Here is a 17,623-nt window from a genome sequence, read left to right on the forward strand (position 1 = left end):
ATGGTCCATTTTTCTGCATGTGGCTGTCCAGTTTTCTCAACACCATTTGTTGAAGAGACTGTCTTTTTTCCACTGGACATTCTTTCCTGCTTTGTTGGTTAGTTGACCATAGAGTTGAGGGTCTATTTCTGGGCTCTCTATTCGGTTCCATTGATCTATGTGTCTGTTTTTATGCCAGTACCATACTGTCTTGATGATGACAGCTTTGTAATAGAGCTTAAAGTCTGGAATTGTGATGCCACCAACTTTGGTTTTCTTTTTCAACATTCCTCTGGCTGTTCAGGGTCTTTTATGGTTCCACATACATTTTAGGATTATTTGTTCTATCTCTTTGAAAAAAATTGGTGATATTTTGATAGGGATTGCATTAAATGTGTAGATTGCTTTAGGTAGCATAGACATTTTCACAATACTTCTTCCAATCCATGAGCATGGAACGTTTTTCCATTTCTTTGTGTTTTCCTCAATTTCTTTCATGAGTACTTTATAGGTTTCTGAGTACAGATTCTTTGCCTGTTTGGTTAGGTTTATTCCTAGGTATCTTATGGTTCTGGGTGCAATTGTAAATGGGATTGACTCCTTAATTTCTATTTTTTCTGTCTTGTTGTTGGTGTATAGAAATGCAAATGATTTCTGTGCATTGATTTTATATCCTGACACTTTACTGAGTATGAGTTCTAGCATTTTTGGAGTGGATTCTTTTGGGTTTTCCACATGAAGTATCCTATCATCTGTAAAGAGTGATAGTTTGACTTCTTTGACAATTTGGATGCCTTTAATTTCTTTTTGTTGTCTGATTGGTGAGGATAGGACTTCTAGTACTATGTTGAATAGCAGTGGTGATAATGGACATCCCTGCCGTGTTCCTGACCTTAGCGGAAAAGCTCTCAGTTTTTCCCCATTGAGAATGATATTCGCTGTGGGTTTTCATAGATGGCTTTGATGAAATTGAGGTATGTACCCTCTATCCCTACGCTTTGAAGAGTTTTGATCAAGAAAGGATGCTGTACTTTGTCAAAGCTTTTTCAGCATCTATCGAGAATATCATATGGTTCTTGTTCTTTCTTTTTTTTTTTTTTAAGATTTTTATTTATTTGACAGACAGAGATCACAAGTAGGCAGAGAGGCAGGCAGAGAGAGAGAGAGGAGGAAGCAGGCTCCCTGCTGAGCAGAGAGCCCGATGTGGGGCTCGATCCCAGGGTCCTGGGATCATGACCTGAGCCGAAGGCAGAGGCTTTAACCTACTGAGCCACCCAGGCGCCCCTGTTCTTTCTTTTATTAATGTATTGTATCACATTGATTTGCAGATGTTGAACCAACCTTGCAGCCCAGGCATAAATCCCACTTGGTCATGGTGAATGATCCTTTTAATGTACTATTGTATTCTACTGGCTAGTATTTTGGTGAGAATTTTCATATCTTTGTTCATCAAGGATATTGTCTGTAATTCTCTTTTTTGATGGGGTCTTTGTTTTTGGGATCAACATAATGCTGGCCTCATAAAATGAGTTTGGAAGTTTTCCTTCCATTTCTATTTTTTGGAACAGTTTCAGGAGAATAGGTATTAATTCTTCTTTAAATGCTTGGTAGAATTCCCCTGGGAAGCCATCTGGCCCTGGGCTCTTGTTTGTTGGGAGATTTTTAATGACTGCTTCAATCTCCTTACTGGTTACGGGTCTGTTCAGGTTTTCTATTTCTTCCTGGTTCAGTTTTGGTAGTTTATACAGTCTCTAGGAATGCATCCATTTCTTCCAGATTGTCAAATTTGTTGGCATATAGTTGCTCATAATATGTTCTTATATTTGTTTGTATTTCTTTGATGTTGGTTGTCAAATGTGGGTTTATTAAATCTTCCTTGTAACTGGTCAGTTCAGATTTTCTTTTTTTTCCTGATTCAGCCTTAGTAGGTTGTATGTTTCAAGGATTTATCCATTTTTCCTAGGTTTTTCAATTTGTTGTTATATAATTGTTCACAGTAACCATTTATGATTATTTGTGTCTCTGTGATGTCAATTTTCATATCAGTTTTATAAATTTTATATATATATATGTATTACATATATAATACATATAATACATATATATGTAATACATATATATATATAAATTATATATAATTTATAATTTTCCACTCTTTTATTCTTGGTTAATCTAGGTAAAAGTTTGTCAATTTTCTTTATCTTTCCAAAATTCCAACTTCTTGTTTTCATTAATTTTTTTCTATTGTCTTATTTCTATTTCTATTTCATTTATTTTTGTTCTATTCTTTATTATTTCCCTTCTGCTAAACCTGGGGTTACTTTTTTCTTCTTTTTATAATTCCATGAGTTGTAAAGTTAGATTATTTATTTGAGATCTTCTTTTAATGTAGGTGTTTATCACTATAAACTTTCTGCTTAAGATTGTTTTTGATGCATCCCATAAGTTTGGATATGTTGTGTTTCCATTTTGTTTTGCCACAAAATACTTTCAGATTTCCCTTTTGATTTCCTCTTTGGCCCATTGGTTATTCAGGAATGTGTTTTTCAACCTCCATGCATTTGTGAGTTTCTCATTTTTCCTTCTGTCATCTTTTTCTAGTTTTCTACCATTGTGTTTGGAAAAGATATTTGATATGATTTCAGTCTTCTTAAATTTGTTAAGGCTTGTTCTAGGGCCCAACATATGGTCTGTCCTGGAGAATGTTCCATGTGTGCTTCAGAGAAATCTGTATTTTTGTGCTGTTGGATAGAATATTCTATATGTGCTTGTAAGGTCCATTTGGTCTATAGTGTTATGCAGGTATGCTATATGTTTTATTTTCTATCTGGATGATCTATGCATTGTTGAAAGTGGGGTTGTTGAATTCCCCTACTGTTTATAATTGCTCCCTTCAGTTTGTTAACATTTGATTTATTTATTTATTTATTTATTGTTAAATTCAAATTTAATTAACATATGGTGTTATATTAGTTTCAGGTATACAGTATAATGATTCAACACTTTTATACATATCTCCCTGCTCATTAAGATGAGTATACTCTTAACCACCTTTATTTCACCTATTGCCCTACCCACCTTTCCTCTGGCAACCACCAGTTTGTTCATTGTATTTAAGAGTCTTTTTATGTCTGTCTCCTTTTTTGTTGTCTTTTTTTGTGTTAAAAATACTTTCACACGTATGAGTGAAATATTAGTGTTTGTCTTTCTCTGACTGAGTTATTTCACTTAACCTTATATCCTCTAGACCCTCTAGGTCCATCCATATTACTGCAAATGGCAAGAGTTCATTCTTTTTTATGGCTGAGTAATTTCCAGAAAGTGTATATATACCACATCTGCTTCATCCATCTGTCTATCAGTGAAGACTTGGATTGCTTCCATATCTTGGCTGTTGTAAATCATGCTGCAATAACACTGTAAATAATGCTGCAATAGACATAGGAGTGTGTAGTATTTTCAAATTAGTGTTTTCCCTTTTTTGGGGGGTAAATACCCAGTAATGGAAATCATATGGTAGTTTCTAATTATAATTTGAGGGACCTCCATAGTGATTTCCACAGCAGCTCTACCAATTTGCATTATCTCAAACAGTGCATGAGGGCTCCTTTTTCTCTACATCTTTGTCAAAACTTGTTATTTCTTGTGTATTTGAATTAACCATTCTGACAGGCGTGAAGTGCTATCTCACTGTGGTTTTCATGTGCATTTCCTTGATAATTATTGATGTTGAGCATCTTTTTGGCAATATTAGTTTTAAATATTTAGTTGCTCTAATATTCAGTGTATATATATTTATAATTGTTATAGCCTCTTAGTGCCTTGACCCCTTTATCACTATATATAGTGACCTTCTTTGCCTCTTGTGTCCAATTTTGACTAAAGTCTATTTTATCTGATATAATTATAGCCCCACCTGCTCATTTTTCTTTACCATTTGCATGTAATATCTTTTTCAGTCCCTTTCAGTTTATGCATATCCTTATAGCTAAGTTAGTCTCTAATAGGTAACATACTATTGGAATATTTTTATTAAAAATTATTTAATCCCTCTCTGTTTTTGATTGGAGAATTTTCTCCATTTATATTTAAAGTAATTTTGATAGGTAAGGACTTACTATTCCCATTTTGTTAATCGTTTTCTTAGTTTTAAAATTCCTTTGTTCTTTTTTTCCTCTCTTGCTATCTTTTAAAAAAATTTATTCTTGTAGTGGTATGCCTTAATTCCCTTTTATTTATCTTTTATGTATGTACTATGGGTTTTTTCTTTGTGGTTACCATGTGGTTTACATAAAGCATCTTTTAGATATAACAGTCTATTTTAAGCTGTTAACAACTTATGTTCAAACGCATAGAGAAACTCTACACTTTTACTTCTTCTCTTTTCACATTTATGCTATTCATGTCACACTTTACATATTTTTATATTGTACATCTGTTAACAAATTTTTATAGCTATAGTTATTTTTAATATTATTGTTTTTAACTTTTATAGTAGAGGTAAAAGTGATTTACACACTATCATTACAAAATTAGGGTATTCTGAGTTTTATTATATTTTTATAACCTATTGAAGGATATTTTGGTTGCTTCCGAGTTTTCACAATTATGAGTAAAGTTTCTATAATTAGTAATGTGCAGGATTTTTTGTGGACATTAGCTTGCAGCTCATTTGGGTAAAATGCTAAGAAGGGCAGTTGCTAGATTATATTGTGAGAGTATGTTTAGTTTTATAAGAATCTATGAAACTGTCTTTCAAAATGGCTCTACTCTTATTTTTCTTACTAACAATGAATGAGAATTCCTATTTCTCCACATTCTTACCAGTATTTGGTTTTGTGAATGTTTTAAATTTTAGCTATTTTAATAGTTGTATAGTGGTATTATTTTAATTTGAATCTTTTTGGTGAAATATAAAATTGAGCATCTTTATATATGCTTGTTTGCTATCTGTATATCTTTTTTAGAGAGGTAACTGTTTAAGTCTTTCCCCTAATTTATAATTAAGTAGTTTCTTGTCTTATTGTTGAATTCTTTGTGTGTTTTAGACATCAGCTTTTTATCAGATGTGTGTTTTGCAAATGTTTTCTCTCATTCTGCAACTTATGTTTTCATTCTCTAATGAAGACATTTCTAATTTTAGTAATGTCTAACTCCTTATTTAATGGATTTTACTTTTGGTGGTTTTTTTTAAGTCATCACCAACCTAAAGGAAATAGATAAATTTCAAAAAACATATAAGTTATCAAAACTGAAGCATGAAGAAATAAAAAACTTTAATACACTCATAACTAGCCAAGAAACTGGATCAGTAATCGAAAATCTCTCAACAAACGAAGTCCAGGGCCCCATGGCTTCACACCAATGTCTCATGTCTATAGCAGCATTATCTACAATGACCAAATTATGGAAAGAGCCCAAATGTCCATTGACTGATGATTGGATAAAGAAGTTATGGTGCATATTTGCACATAATGGAATATTACTCAGCCATCAAAAGGAATGAAGTCTTGCCATTTGCAACGACATGGATGGAGCTAGATAGTATTATGCTAAGTGAAATAATTGAGTCAGAGAAAGACAAATACCATATAAATTCACTCCTAAGTGAAATTTAAGACAGAAAACAAAGGAGTGTTCAGGGAAATAAAAGAGAGACGAAGGAAGAAACAGACCCTTAACTAACAAAACTGAGAACAAACTGAGGGTTACTGGAGGGGAGGTGGGTGGGGGGGATGGGTTAAATAGGTGGTGGGAATGAAGGAGTGCATTTGTCATGATGAGCCCTGTGTGTTGTATAGAACTGTTGAATCACTGTATTATACATGTAAAACTAACATTACACTGTATGTTAACTAGCTGGAATTTAAATAAAAACTGAAAAATAGGGGTGCCTGAGTGGCTCAGTCATTAAGCATCTGCCTTCAGCTCAGGTCAGCATCCCAGGGTCCTGGGATCGAGCCCCACATTGGACTCCCTGCTCTGCAGGAGGCCTGCTTCTCTTCTGATTATGTTTACTCTCTCACCGTCTGTCTCTCTGTCTCTCTCTGTCAAATAAGTAAATAAAATCTTTAAAAAGAAAACCTTTAAAAAATAAATAAAAAATAAAAAGTCATTAACAAACTAATGGTCACTTCAGTTTTCTCCTATGTTACTTTCTAAGTGTTCTATAGCTGGGGGTTTTATGGTTAGGTTTATGATCCATTTTGTGTTAATTTTGTGGTTGTTTATGGTCTGATTCATATTTTTTTTTGCATATGGATGTCCATTTGTTTCAACACAGTTTGTTGAAAGAAGTATCCTCTGTTTTTTAAAATTTCTGGTTACCCCCTGCTACCAATGTGGAAATTACTTAGTGTTTCAGTTCTTTTAGTCGTTGTCTTAAAAAGAATCTTTATTGAACTGTCCATGTTTGTAATATCTGTACTGCACTTTGCCTAATTTATTTTGCCTTATCTTTCAGTTCACTAATTTTCCCTTCTTAAGTTTCTAATTTGCAATTGAACCAACCACCATGTTTCCATTTGGATTATTGCATTTTTCATTTCACGTACTAATTCTTTTTCACATCATCAAAGTCATATTTTATAGTTTCTGTTTCCTACAAACTTCTCTGATATTCAGGATGTGTAACAATTGATATTCCACAGGCAGTAATCAATCAGAATTGGTATCAGCTGGAAATAACCACTGTACCATATCAATATGTAATATTGTATATCAGCCTACTTACATATACTTCTGAGGGCCTTTTATTTCTTTAAACTTTGAAAACAGTTGTTTTATAGTTTTTTATAATTCTGGTATCTACATTTTAGGAATCTTCCTGTAATTTGTTTCTGATGATTCTCATTTATGTTGTATTGCTTCTTAGTTTGCTTGATTTTGTTTGTTTGTTTACTACTCCTGATTCTTAAAAAATCATTTTTGGAAATATTTTGAAGCCTAGGATGAAGATTACTTCCCCCAGAGAACATTTACCTTTGCTTCTTCAGATGTTTGGGACCAATGTCAACTCAATTCATAGCTTGAGGTCTTTTGGCTTCCTGTAGAATGTAATTTGGTGATGTAAATACATGCCTCAGGGATCGGTTCTCCCCACCATATTTTGTTGTGTTCCACTGAAAACCAAAGTAACTTTCTTTGCAGTCCCCTGGTGAGAGGTAGGAGCAGTTTAGTTCTGATAGCCTAAGCGTGTGGTCCCTTGGGTCTTGATGTCTGTTTTCCTAACCTAGTGAGATTCATTTAAAACTAAAGCTAACATTTGTCTAGATTTATAAATGCCCACTAGAAAAAAAAGTGGCTTTAATTCTCTGCTTGTTTCTCTAGAACCTCACTTTTTTCCGTTAGATTTTATTATCTTGTAAGTTGCTTTAGAATTAAAAAAGAAAGTTACCTAACATTTTTGTTGTTTTCAGTAGGAGAGTTAGTCTGACATATATAATGCTCCCTATTTCTAGAAGCAGAACTCACTGTTTCTTTAGCATTTTAAGGGAACAATTCTTTAAAGATTTTACTTAGATTCACATCTTTTTATGATGCGTATCCTTACCCATTGTGACTATATAATAATAATTTTAGTAAAATATGATAAGGTCTTCCTTATTACTTGTATGAAAGAGAGCTAATATTTCTTTTTTTCAGGCTAAAGAGGCAGTGATGGAAGCTGAACGACGTGATCCTACAAATATTTTCACTCAGTTTTATGTATTCAAGATTGCAGTTTTAGAGGGAAACTCTGGCAGAGGTATGAATGTTATTTATGAATTATATCTAACTGTTAATATAAAGAATAATAATCTTCTTCTACCATAAAGGAAAAAACATTGTTTTCAAGACAATGGAGTTATATATTCTATATTCTAGCTTGGCTATGTAAAGATGACACAACCATGCAAAAAGGAATTACGAAGTTTACATAGGAATAAAAGAACAGGGTTTGCCTATTGGGGAAGTAAGAACTAGGGAGATGTGGGACAAGAATTGGAGTGAAAGTCTTGTCGTGGTATACTTTTTTTTGTACCTTTTGTCGTTTGAACCTCTTAAAAATTAAGTTTAAAAAGCTGTGGGATAAGACGGAATTGATATTGCAAACCCATTTCAGTTAAGAGTTGTCTTAGACAATCGGAGTCTCCAGCTTACTTTAAAATGTTTTCACTTATTTGGTAAGTGATTGGTAAGAGATTTGGCCTTGAAATGGAGTTTCTCTCTACAGAGTTGACAGTGCTGAAATTGCTCACATGAACCTCATCCCATTAGTGCTGTGCCTTTTCCATTAAGTTAAGCATAGTTTCCTAGTCGATGTGTCTGTACACTCCTGGATCTTGACTTGGTTACAGATATGCCTGTGCTGTGATATTATTATTCCCATTCAGCTATCAGTGTAGCTGAGAATATCCTGAGGCAGCTGGAGCTCCAGACTGGTTGTCCCTTGTGAAGGGCAGAAGTTGAGAAATGAAGAAGTTTAAATTAATGGATCCAAACAGAATTTAAACTAATCCAGTTGAGCAGCTGTTTATGAATACCTACTATGTGCAATGGACTCTGCTTTGCACTCCATAAAAAGGAAGATAATTTATTCTTATTGAAAAACGAATGTTCCACTGGATAGTAAAGTGTTCCTGTATATTAATTAAAGATTAGCAAGTTGGTGTCAGTTCTTTATCAGGGTTTATAGTGTAGTCATGTCCATCATCAATGTTTTCATTGGAGACCTCTGAGAATTTGTTTTATTTGATGCATTATGTTGAAAGATTAAAAAAATTTGAAATTTTTACCAATAGAAATGGCAAAAAAAGATTTCCTATTAAACCTTTTAACATTCTATTAAAATATTTTTTTTTACTTTTTAAACATAGCACCAGTTCAGTCTTTTTATTTTTTCCCCAGTTATTTGTGACTATTTTTAAAGCCATCTTTATTGATAATATATAGAATAAAACTTACTCTTACTAGGGCATGATTCTATGAGGTTATTTATATTAATAAATCTATGAGTTTTGACAAATGTGTACTGTCATGTAACCACCATTACAGTCATGATATAGAACAAAACATTACCTAAGGTTCCTTTATTGTCATCCTTCCAACTAGTTTTAATCCTGAAAACAACTGAACTCATTTCTATCTCTATATTTTTGCCATTTCCAAAATGTCATATAAATATATTATGAAGTCATATATTATGAAGCTTTTTGAGCCTTTCTTTCACTTATGATAATGCATTCAAAACTCATTCATACCACTGTGTTTCCATAGTTTGTTCTTTGTTATTGCTGAGTAGTACTCTATAGTATATATGTACCACAGTTTGTTTATTCATTCACCAGTTGAAGTATATTTGGATGGTTTCTGTTTTGGGCAGCTGTGAATAAACGTGCCATAAATATCTGTTTAAGATTTTGTGTGATAAGATTTAACTTCTCTAGGATAAATATCTAGGAGTTGGATTTTTGGATTGTATGGTAAATACATGTTAGAAACTGCCAAGCTGTTTTCCTAAGTAGCTATACAATTTTATGTTCTGACCAGCTATATACGAGTGCTCCAGGTGATTTGTGTCCTCAACAGCAGTTGGAACTGTCCATTTAAAACTATATGCCATACTAATAGTTGGTAGTATTACCCTATTGTGGTTTTAACTAGCATTTCTGTAATGTCTGATATTTGATACCCATGTATCTTCTTTGACAGTGTTTGTATAAATCTTCTGTCCAGTTTTCTACAGGGAATTTTGTTTACTTTTTTAAAATTCATCTCTATATGTTTTATTCATCTTCTGTCATAGTGGCTAGAACATAGGGAAGAAATACAATTTACGTGCTAAGATAGACGGAACTTCGTTTTCTTACTGAGTTTTGAAAGTTCTGTATGTATTGTACATACAAATTATTGAATATGTGTTTTACAAGTTTTTTCTTTTTATTTTCCTATCAGTGTCTCTCATGAGACATTTGACAGTCTAATTTATCTTTTTTCCTCTTTGGTATTATGGGTAAGAAAAGCTTTACCTAATCTAAGGTCACAAAATTTTTTTTCCTGTGTTCACAAAATATTATAGGTTTAAATGTATGGCTTGTTCTGTGATCGATTTTGTATATTAATTCTGCTATTTAATTTAAGGTATGAACTGACGTTCATTTTTTTTTTTGCACATAGCTATCTAATCATTTCAGTGTCATTTTTTTCAGCATTATTTATTTAAAAACTGTTTTTTTCAACTGAATTACCTTTGCACAGTTATTGAAAATCAGTTGTCGTGTGTGTGGGTCTCTTTCTGGATTCTTCATTCTGTTCAATTGATCTATTAATCTGTCTTTATACCACTTACATACTGTCTTAGTTTAGCTATATAATAAACTTGAAATCATATAATCAAAGATCATAATTTTATATAACTTGAATCCTTTTAAATATGTTAAGTCTTTTTCTATGGCCCAGAATATTGTCTTTATTTGTAAATGTTCTATATGCACCTGAGAAAAATGTATATTTTATATTTTACTGGCGTTTGAGTGCCCTGTAAATGTTACTCAGGTCAGGTTGATTAATTGCGTAAAGCGTACTACATCCTTGCTAATTTACTACTTGTTCTGTCCATTACTAAGAGAAGGTACTGAAATCTTAGACTGTAATTGTGGATTTGTTAATTTTTCCTTGCAGTTCTTTAAGTTTTTACTCCTTGTGTTTTGAAATTTTGTTATAAGGTGCATAAACATTTAAGATTGTTATAGTCTCACAATGAATTAATTCCTTTATCATCATGAATTAACCTTGTTATGTAATATTCTTTGCTCTGAATTCCATTTTGTCTGATATTAATATAGCCACTCCAGCTTTCTTTTGATTACCTTTAACATAGTATATATCATCCCATGCGTTTTCTTTTAACTAATCTTGTCTTTATATTTTAAGTGTGTTTCTTGTAGGTAGCATATAACTGAAAGTTGCTTTCTTTCTTTATTTTTTTAAATTTTTTATTTTATTATTTTTTAAATTTTTTATAAACATATATTTTTATCCCCAGGGGTACAGGTCTGTGAATCGCCAGATTTACACACTTCACAAGTTGCTTTCTTTAATTCAGTGTGACTATCTGCCTTTTACTTGGGTCATCTAGACCATTTATCTTTAACATGATTATTGATGTGGTTAGGTTTAAATTTAGCACCTTTTTATTTGTCTTCTGTTTGTCTCATCTCTTCATTGTAACCATTTTTCTTTCTTTCTACCTTCTTTTGGATTGAGTATTTTTTATGATTACATTTATCTCATCTTTTGGCTTATTAGCTCTCTTTTTTTTTCTTATTTTAATTGTTAAACTTAAGTTCTATAGTGCATACATTTAACTTATTGTAGTCTGTCTTTAAGATATATAATGGAATGTAATGCCACCATTCATTTTTAAGTTTCATTCCATTTTAGATTCCCTTTTATGAATGTACCACAATGTATTTAGCCCATCGATTATTGATGGAATTTAGGTTGGCTCTATACTGTACTCTTAAAATATTGCTGGGTAAACATATTTGTATGTTTTTGTTCACTTTTGCAAGTATATCCATGGGATAAATTCAGAGGTGAATTGCTCAGTTGGGCATTTTTTTGACATTCAAGTCCTCCTTGACTGCTTAGCAATTGAGATGACTTTATGAAAATTAACTAATATTTCAAAGATACTAGTGCTCTTTGAACACTACATCAAACTAATAATATACTATATGTTGGCTAATTGAACTTAATAAAAGAAAAGATATCGGTGCCCTTAAAATGAGTTCCAAAATCACTGTGGTATAATTAATCATATATAACTATTATCTTTGATAAGAGTATCTCATTTTTTAAATTGTTTCCTTCTTTTTCAGCTTTGCGGGCAATTACCACATTAGAGAAGTTATTAATACCTGAAGTTCCAGAGGAGAATGAGCTACTTCTAGATAGAGAGTCACCTGTCATGCTTCTCAGTTTAGCTGCCCAGTTTGCTCTAGAGGTAATTCTTATGTATTTATCCACAAGATTTTTACCTCTTTTCCATTTTGAGATACAATTAATGGAACTCTTTAGAGGAGTTTGCTACAAAGAAAAGAAACTGGTCAGAAGTTGGTGTAAGAAGTAGGATCAGAGATTTGTTGGTTTATTTGAGATGGGATGAATGAGAATGCTTATATACTGATGGAAATGACCTAGTAAGAGAATAAAAAGTTGATAATGTGTGTGAGAGAGAAAAGAGAATTATTAGAGCAATGTCCTTAAATAGGTAGGAGGTGATGGACACAAGTGTATAAATTCTGGGACTGGCTTTAGGAAAGAAAATGGATAGTTATCTATGATAGCAGTTAAGAAGTTAGGAGTATGTGGTGTGGTTCCTAGTGTATGAATAAATGTGGTAGTGGGAATCTGGAAGGTTTTTTTCCTGACAGCTTCAGTTTTTTCAACAAAGTAGGAAACAAGGTCATCACCAGAAGTGAGAATGGGAGAGGAGATGTTGGGGAGTTTGAGAAGATGGGTAAGGTATAAACTAATAATGCAGGAAAGCAAGAAAGTGAATGACATGCTAGTGTGGGATGCTTGCCCAGTAAGTATTTGATGAAGTTTTAAAATAAACAAAATAGTTGTACAGGTTTTTATCCAGCCACTTCTAGCTGCATGGATATAGGCACAAAAGTGAGTAGAAAGTTGGATTTAATCAGGTTCGTGGTTTTTCCAGATGAATACAATGAAGCAAAGGAGTAGTAGTAGGAAAATCAGAAAAAAGGAAGTGATTATTGTTAATCCCCATGGAATTTAAACTGGTCATGGAGGAGGATATCAAAGGGATGAGGGACAGTGAAAAATTCATAGCGTGAATGAATTGGAGGTCTAAGTGTAGTTGAAGGATTGCTGGAGTAACAGAAGGGAGTGAATTAGAAAGGTGGTCAGAGAGTGGAATACATGAAACAGAGCAGGTTGCAGGACCAGGGTGAGGAAGTGAGGCACTTAAGGAAGCACCCACTTTCTGAGTCATGCAAGCACAGAGTTGGTTCTTGTGTGACCCTAAGGGTGAGTGCCTCCTTAAATTTTGTACCTTAAGAGCCTCACTTACACTTAACTTAGGTTAACTAAGGTAACTTAGGTTACCCTAGTCCCAGCCCTGACTGCGAGTATGGTAGGTTTGTAACCATTACTAATGACAGAGTCCAACACAGATATCAGTGGAACAGAATAGAAAACCCAGAAATACACACATAATTATATGGTCAATTAATTTTCAACAAAGGAGGAGAGAATATGCAATCGGAAAAAGACAGTCTCTTCAGCAAATGGTGCTGGGAAAACTGGACACCTACATGCAAAAGAATGAAACTGAATCACTTTCTTATACCATACACAAAAATAAACTCAAAGTGGATTAAAGACCAAAATGTGAGACCTGAACTCATAAAAATCCTAGAAGAGACCACAGGCAGTAATTTCCCTGACATCAGCCATAGTAGCAGTTTTCTAGATATGTCTCCTGAGGCAAGGGAAATAATAATAAACTATTGTGACTACATCAAAATAAAAAGCTTCTCCACAGTGAAGGAAATAATCAACAAATGTAAAAGACAATGTACTGAATAGAAGAAGATATTTGCAAATGAAATAGCCAATAAAGGGGCAGTATCCAAAATATATAAGGAACCAACACAACTTCAACACCCAAAAAACAAATAATCCAGTTTAAAAATGGGCAGAAGACATGAACAGACATTTCTTCAAAGAAAACTTAGAGACGGCCAACAAATTCATGAGAAGACAATAGTAATGAAAGGGTACAGTCAATGACTGTGTTAGTGAACAGCTAAGATAGAGTAGAAATAGAGGAACTAAGAGACTAGAATATTAGGAGGATCATCTATCTATATATTGAAAGTGCCAAAAACTAAGACAGGAGTAGTTTTTTGAGAAAATAACTGTGCAGTAGATAAGTCATCAAGAAATGAGAAGAAATGGCCAGAAAGCTGGTAGATCAGCACAATGAGAAATGGTGGGTGAAATAGTCTGATGACAGGAAATTCAAAGCTAGGGATTTGGGGGTTGGGAAAGGGAGAATAATTTTAAAACAGCAATGAAGAGCAAAAACGCTGCCTACTCCATCTCCAGTTCTACGAGTAGAAGGGAAATGAGAGAAAAATCACCACTACTTCAGAGGGCTTCTTTGGAAGCAGTGTCCTTGGTAGGATCTAGATTTCCATTACAGAAAGAATGTGGAGGGAACTTTCAGGGAAGGGGTTGCTCACAGAGAAGATTTTGATGATAACGAACTGGACTTCAGAAAGCATATGTGGAAAGGTTGGGGGAGTTGGGGAGAAATGCAAAAAGAGGGGTTTATAGAGCTTTATGGGGATTCAGGTACTAGAAATGAAGGTCTGGGGTTCTTTTGGTTACTGCCAATGAACAGGGATAAAGATCACAATAAGACTAGTCTTAGTGGGTTTATGGCAGTGTTGGCCAGTCTAAATATTTATGGTAGGGAGGAGTGGGTTTCTGAGGCCAATGTGAACCTGTTCTGTTTTTGTCAATGAGTTGTTTCTTCATTCTATCATCTTGCATTGGCTCTTTCGATAATATAAAATGAACAAGTTCAGATTTTTTTCTTGTCCTTAGAGGACAGGAATACAGGTAACATTTTGTAAGTACCACTTTGAGATATAATTTATTTGTCCTTTTTAGAATGGGCAACAAATTGTGGCAGGAAAAGCTTTGGAATATTTAGCTCGATATTCAGAAGACCCGCAACAAGTCCTTACAGCTTTAAAGTAAGTGATTCACATCCTGTAGATGTGAAAGAATTTCCTCTTACTCTTGGTCTATAAACTTTGTCAAAATAGTACTGATGTGATGTGATCAGGCCTACTATACCAACTGTTATTTTAAAATTTTTCCAAGCTTTTTTGAGATATAATTGACAGATAACATATAAATTTAAGGTGTATAACCTGATGACTTGAAACATGCATATATTATGAAATGATTGGCACAACAAAATTAGTTGATGTATTTAGCACCTCATGAAATTACAGTTTCTTTGTGTGTGGTAAGAACATTTAAGATTTAGTCTCTTCCCAGCTTTCAAATATATAATACAATCTTATTAACTATAGTCACCATGCTCTACATTAGATCCCCAACTTATGCATCTTATAATATGAAGTTTGTACCCTTTAACCAACATTTCCCCACTTCTTCCATACCCAGCTCCTAGCAAACACCATTCTACTCTGTTTCTGTGTTTTTCACTTTTTTTTTTTTTTAATGTGACAGATCACAACTAGGCAGAGAGGCAGGCAGAGAGAGACAGGAGGAGGCAGGCTCCCTGCTGAGCAGAGAGCCCGATGCGGGACTCGATCCCAGGACCCCGAGACCATGACCCGAGCCGAAGGCAGAGGCCTTAACCACTGAGCCACCCAGGTGCCCCTTTTTCACTTTTTTTAAAAAGATTCAGCACATAAGTGAGATGGTATAGTATTTGTCTTTCTTTGTCTTTTCACTTAGTGCAAGGCTCTCAAAGTCCATCCATGTTGTCACAAGGGGCAGGATTTCCTTCTTCTCAGTGGCTAAATAATATTCCTGTGGGGGTGGGGTACCTGGGTGGCTCAGTCAGTTAAGTGTCTGGCTCTTGATTTTGGGCTCAGGTCATGATCTCAGGGTCATGAGATCGAGACCCACATCAGGCTCTGTGCTGGGTGTGGAGTCTGCTTGAGACTCTCTTCTCTCCCTCTCCCTCTGCTCCTCCCCCCACTCATTCTCTCTCTCTCTCTCAAATAAATAAATTTAAAAAAGATATTCCTTTGTGGGGTGCCTGGGTGGCTCGGTCATTAAGCGGCTGCCTTCGGCTCAGGTCATGATCCCGGGGTCCTGGGATCGAGCCCCACATCGGGCTCCCTGCTTGGTGGGAAGCCTGCTTCTCCCTCTCCCACTCCCCTTGCTTCTGTTCCCTCTCTCACTGTGTCTCTGTCAGTCAGTTAAATAAATAAAAATCTTTAAATAGAATTCCTGTGTGTGTGTGTGTGTGTGCATATCACATTTTTCTTTAGCTATTCATCTATCAGTGGATACTTAGGTTGTTTCCATGTATTGGCTATTGTGAATAATGCTGCAGTGAACATGAGGGTTCGGGTAGCTTTTTGAGATAGTGATTTCTTTCCTTTGGATCTATACCCAAAAGTGAGATTGCTGGATCATATGGTAGTTCTGTTTTTAATTTTTGAGGAACCTCCATACTATTTTCTAGTGGCTGTACCAATTTCTGTTTCTACCAAGGATGTCAAAGGTTTTCCTCTTTGCCAAATCCTCACCAAAACGTATCTGTCTTTTTGATACTGGCCATTCTAACAGGTGTGAGGTGATGCCTCTTTGTGGTCTTGATTTACATTTCCCTGATGATAAGTGATGTTCACCATCTGAAAAGATGTATTTGTTGACCATGCATGTATTTTTTTGGAAAAATATCTATTCAAGTCCTTTGGCCATTTTTAAATCAGTTTATTTCTATTTTGTTTTATTTATTTCTGTTTTCTGAGCTGTATATGCTCCTTATTTGTTTTGTATAGTAACTTCTTATCAGATACATGGTTTGTATTTTCTCCTATTCTGTAGGTTGCCTTTTCATTTTGTTTCCTTTGCTATACAGAAGCTTTGTGGTTTGATGCTGTCCCACTTGCCCACTTTTGCTTGTGCTTTGGGTGTCCTGTCCAAAAAGTCATTGTCAAAGAGCTTTTCCCCTATGTTTTCTTTCAGGAGGTTTACTGGTTTCAGGTCTTAAGTGTTTAATCCATTTCAAGTTAATTTTTGTGAGTAGTGAAAGATGGTGGTCCCATTTCATTTTTTTTGCATGTGATATCCAGTTTTACCAACAACATTTATTGAAAAGACTGTCTTTCCCCCATTGAATATTCTTGGCTCTCTTCTCAAATATTAGTTAACATGGTCTATCCATGGTTTATACATGGGTTTATTTCTGGGCTCTCTATTCTGTTCTTTTTGTGTGCTGGTACCATGCTATTTTGATTCCTATAGCTTTGTGGTATAGTTTGAAACCAGGAAGTGTGATGTCTCCAGCTTTTTTATACTTCTTTCTCAAGTTTGCTTTAGCTATTCAGGGTATTTTGTGTTTCCATATGAATTTTAGGATATTTTTTTCTATTTCTGTGAAAAATGTCTTTGGAAATTTGATAGGGATGCTTAAAGTTTAAAAAAAAAAAAAAGATATCAGTTGGGAGTGCCAGTCAGTTAAGCATCTGCTTTTGGCTCAGGTCATGATCTCAGCGTCCTGGAATCAAGCTCCTCTTTGGGCTCCCTGCTCAGCAGGGAGTCTCTTGCTCCCTCTCCTTCTGTCCCTCCCCCTGCTCTGCACGCACGCACGCGCTCTCAAATAATCTTTTAAAAAAAGACATCAGTTGAATTTGATTTTTTCCCCCTTTTCTCTTTCTGTGAGGGAAAATGGTTTATCAAAAGGGAACTTTTACATACAGTAGTAAGATAGAGGATGAGGTTAGGGCGTGATAGCTTCTAATGTAACTGAGAATATGTCAGTGGCAAAGTCAGAAACCAGAATGGTTCTATAGTGGTTTTCCTATTGGTTAACTACATTTGAAAAGGAATGGAGTCACAGAAATAACTATCA

The 17,623-nt window shown here is 34.5% G+C and overlaps 1 protein-coding gene across 1 annotated transcript in view; it reads left to right on the forward strand.

The window, feature by feature from the left end:
* The window catches only part of LOC111161001 (testis expressed 11), a 273,790-nt gene that overhangs the window by 153,142 nt on the left and 103,025 nt on the right, over positions 1 to 17,623 (forward strand). Inside the window, exons 15-17 of the mRNA XM_022524429.1 lie at positions 7,624 to 7,726; positions 11,844 to 11,968; positions 14,671 to 14,756. Of these exons, the coding sequence (XP_022380137.1) occupies positions 7,624 to 7,726; positions 11,844 to 11,968; positions 14,671 to 14,756 (314 nt within the window). The remainder of the gene's footprint in view (positions 1 to 7,623; positions 7,727 to 11,843; positions 11,969 to 14,670; positions 14,757 to 17,623) is intronic.

Source organism: Enhydra lutris, unplaced genomic scaffold (genome assembly GCF_002288905.1).
Source record: "Enhydra lutris kenyoni isolate GAN:26980312 unplaced genomic scaffold, ASM228890v2 scaffoldscaffold81, whole genome shotgun sequence".
NCBI lineage: Eukaryota > Metazoa > Chordata > Mammalia > Carnivora > Mustelidae > Enhydra > Enhydra lutris.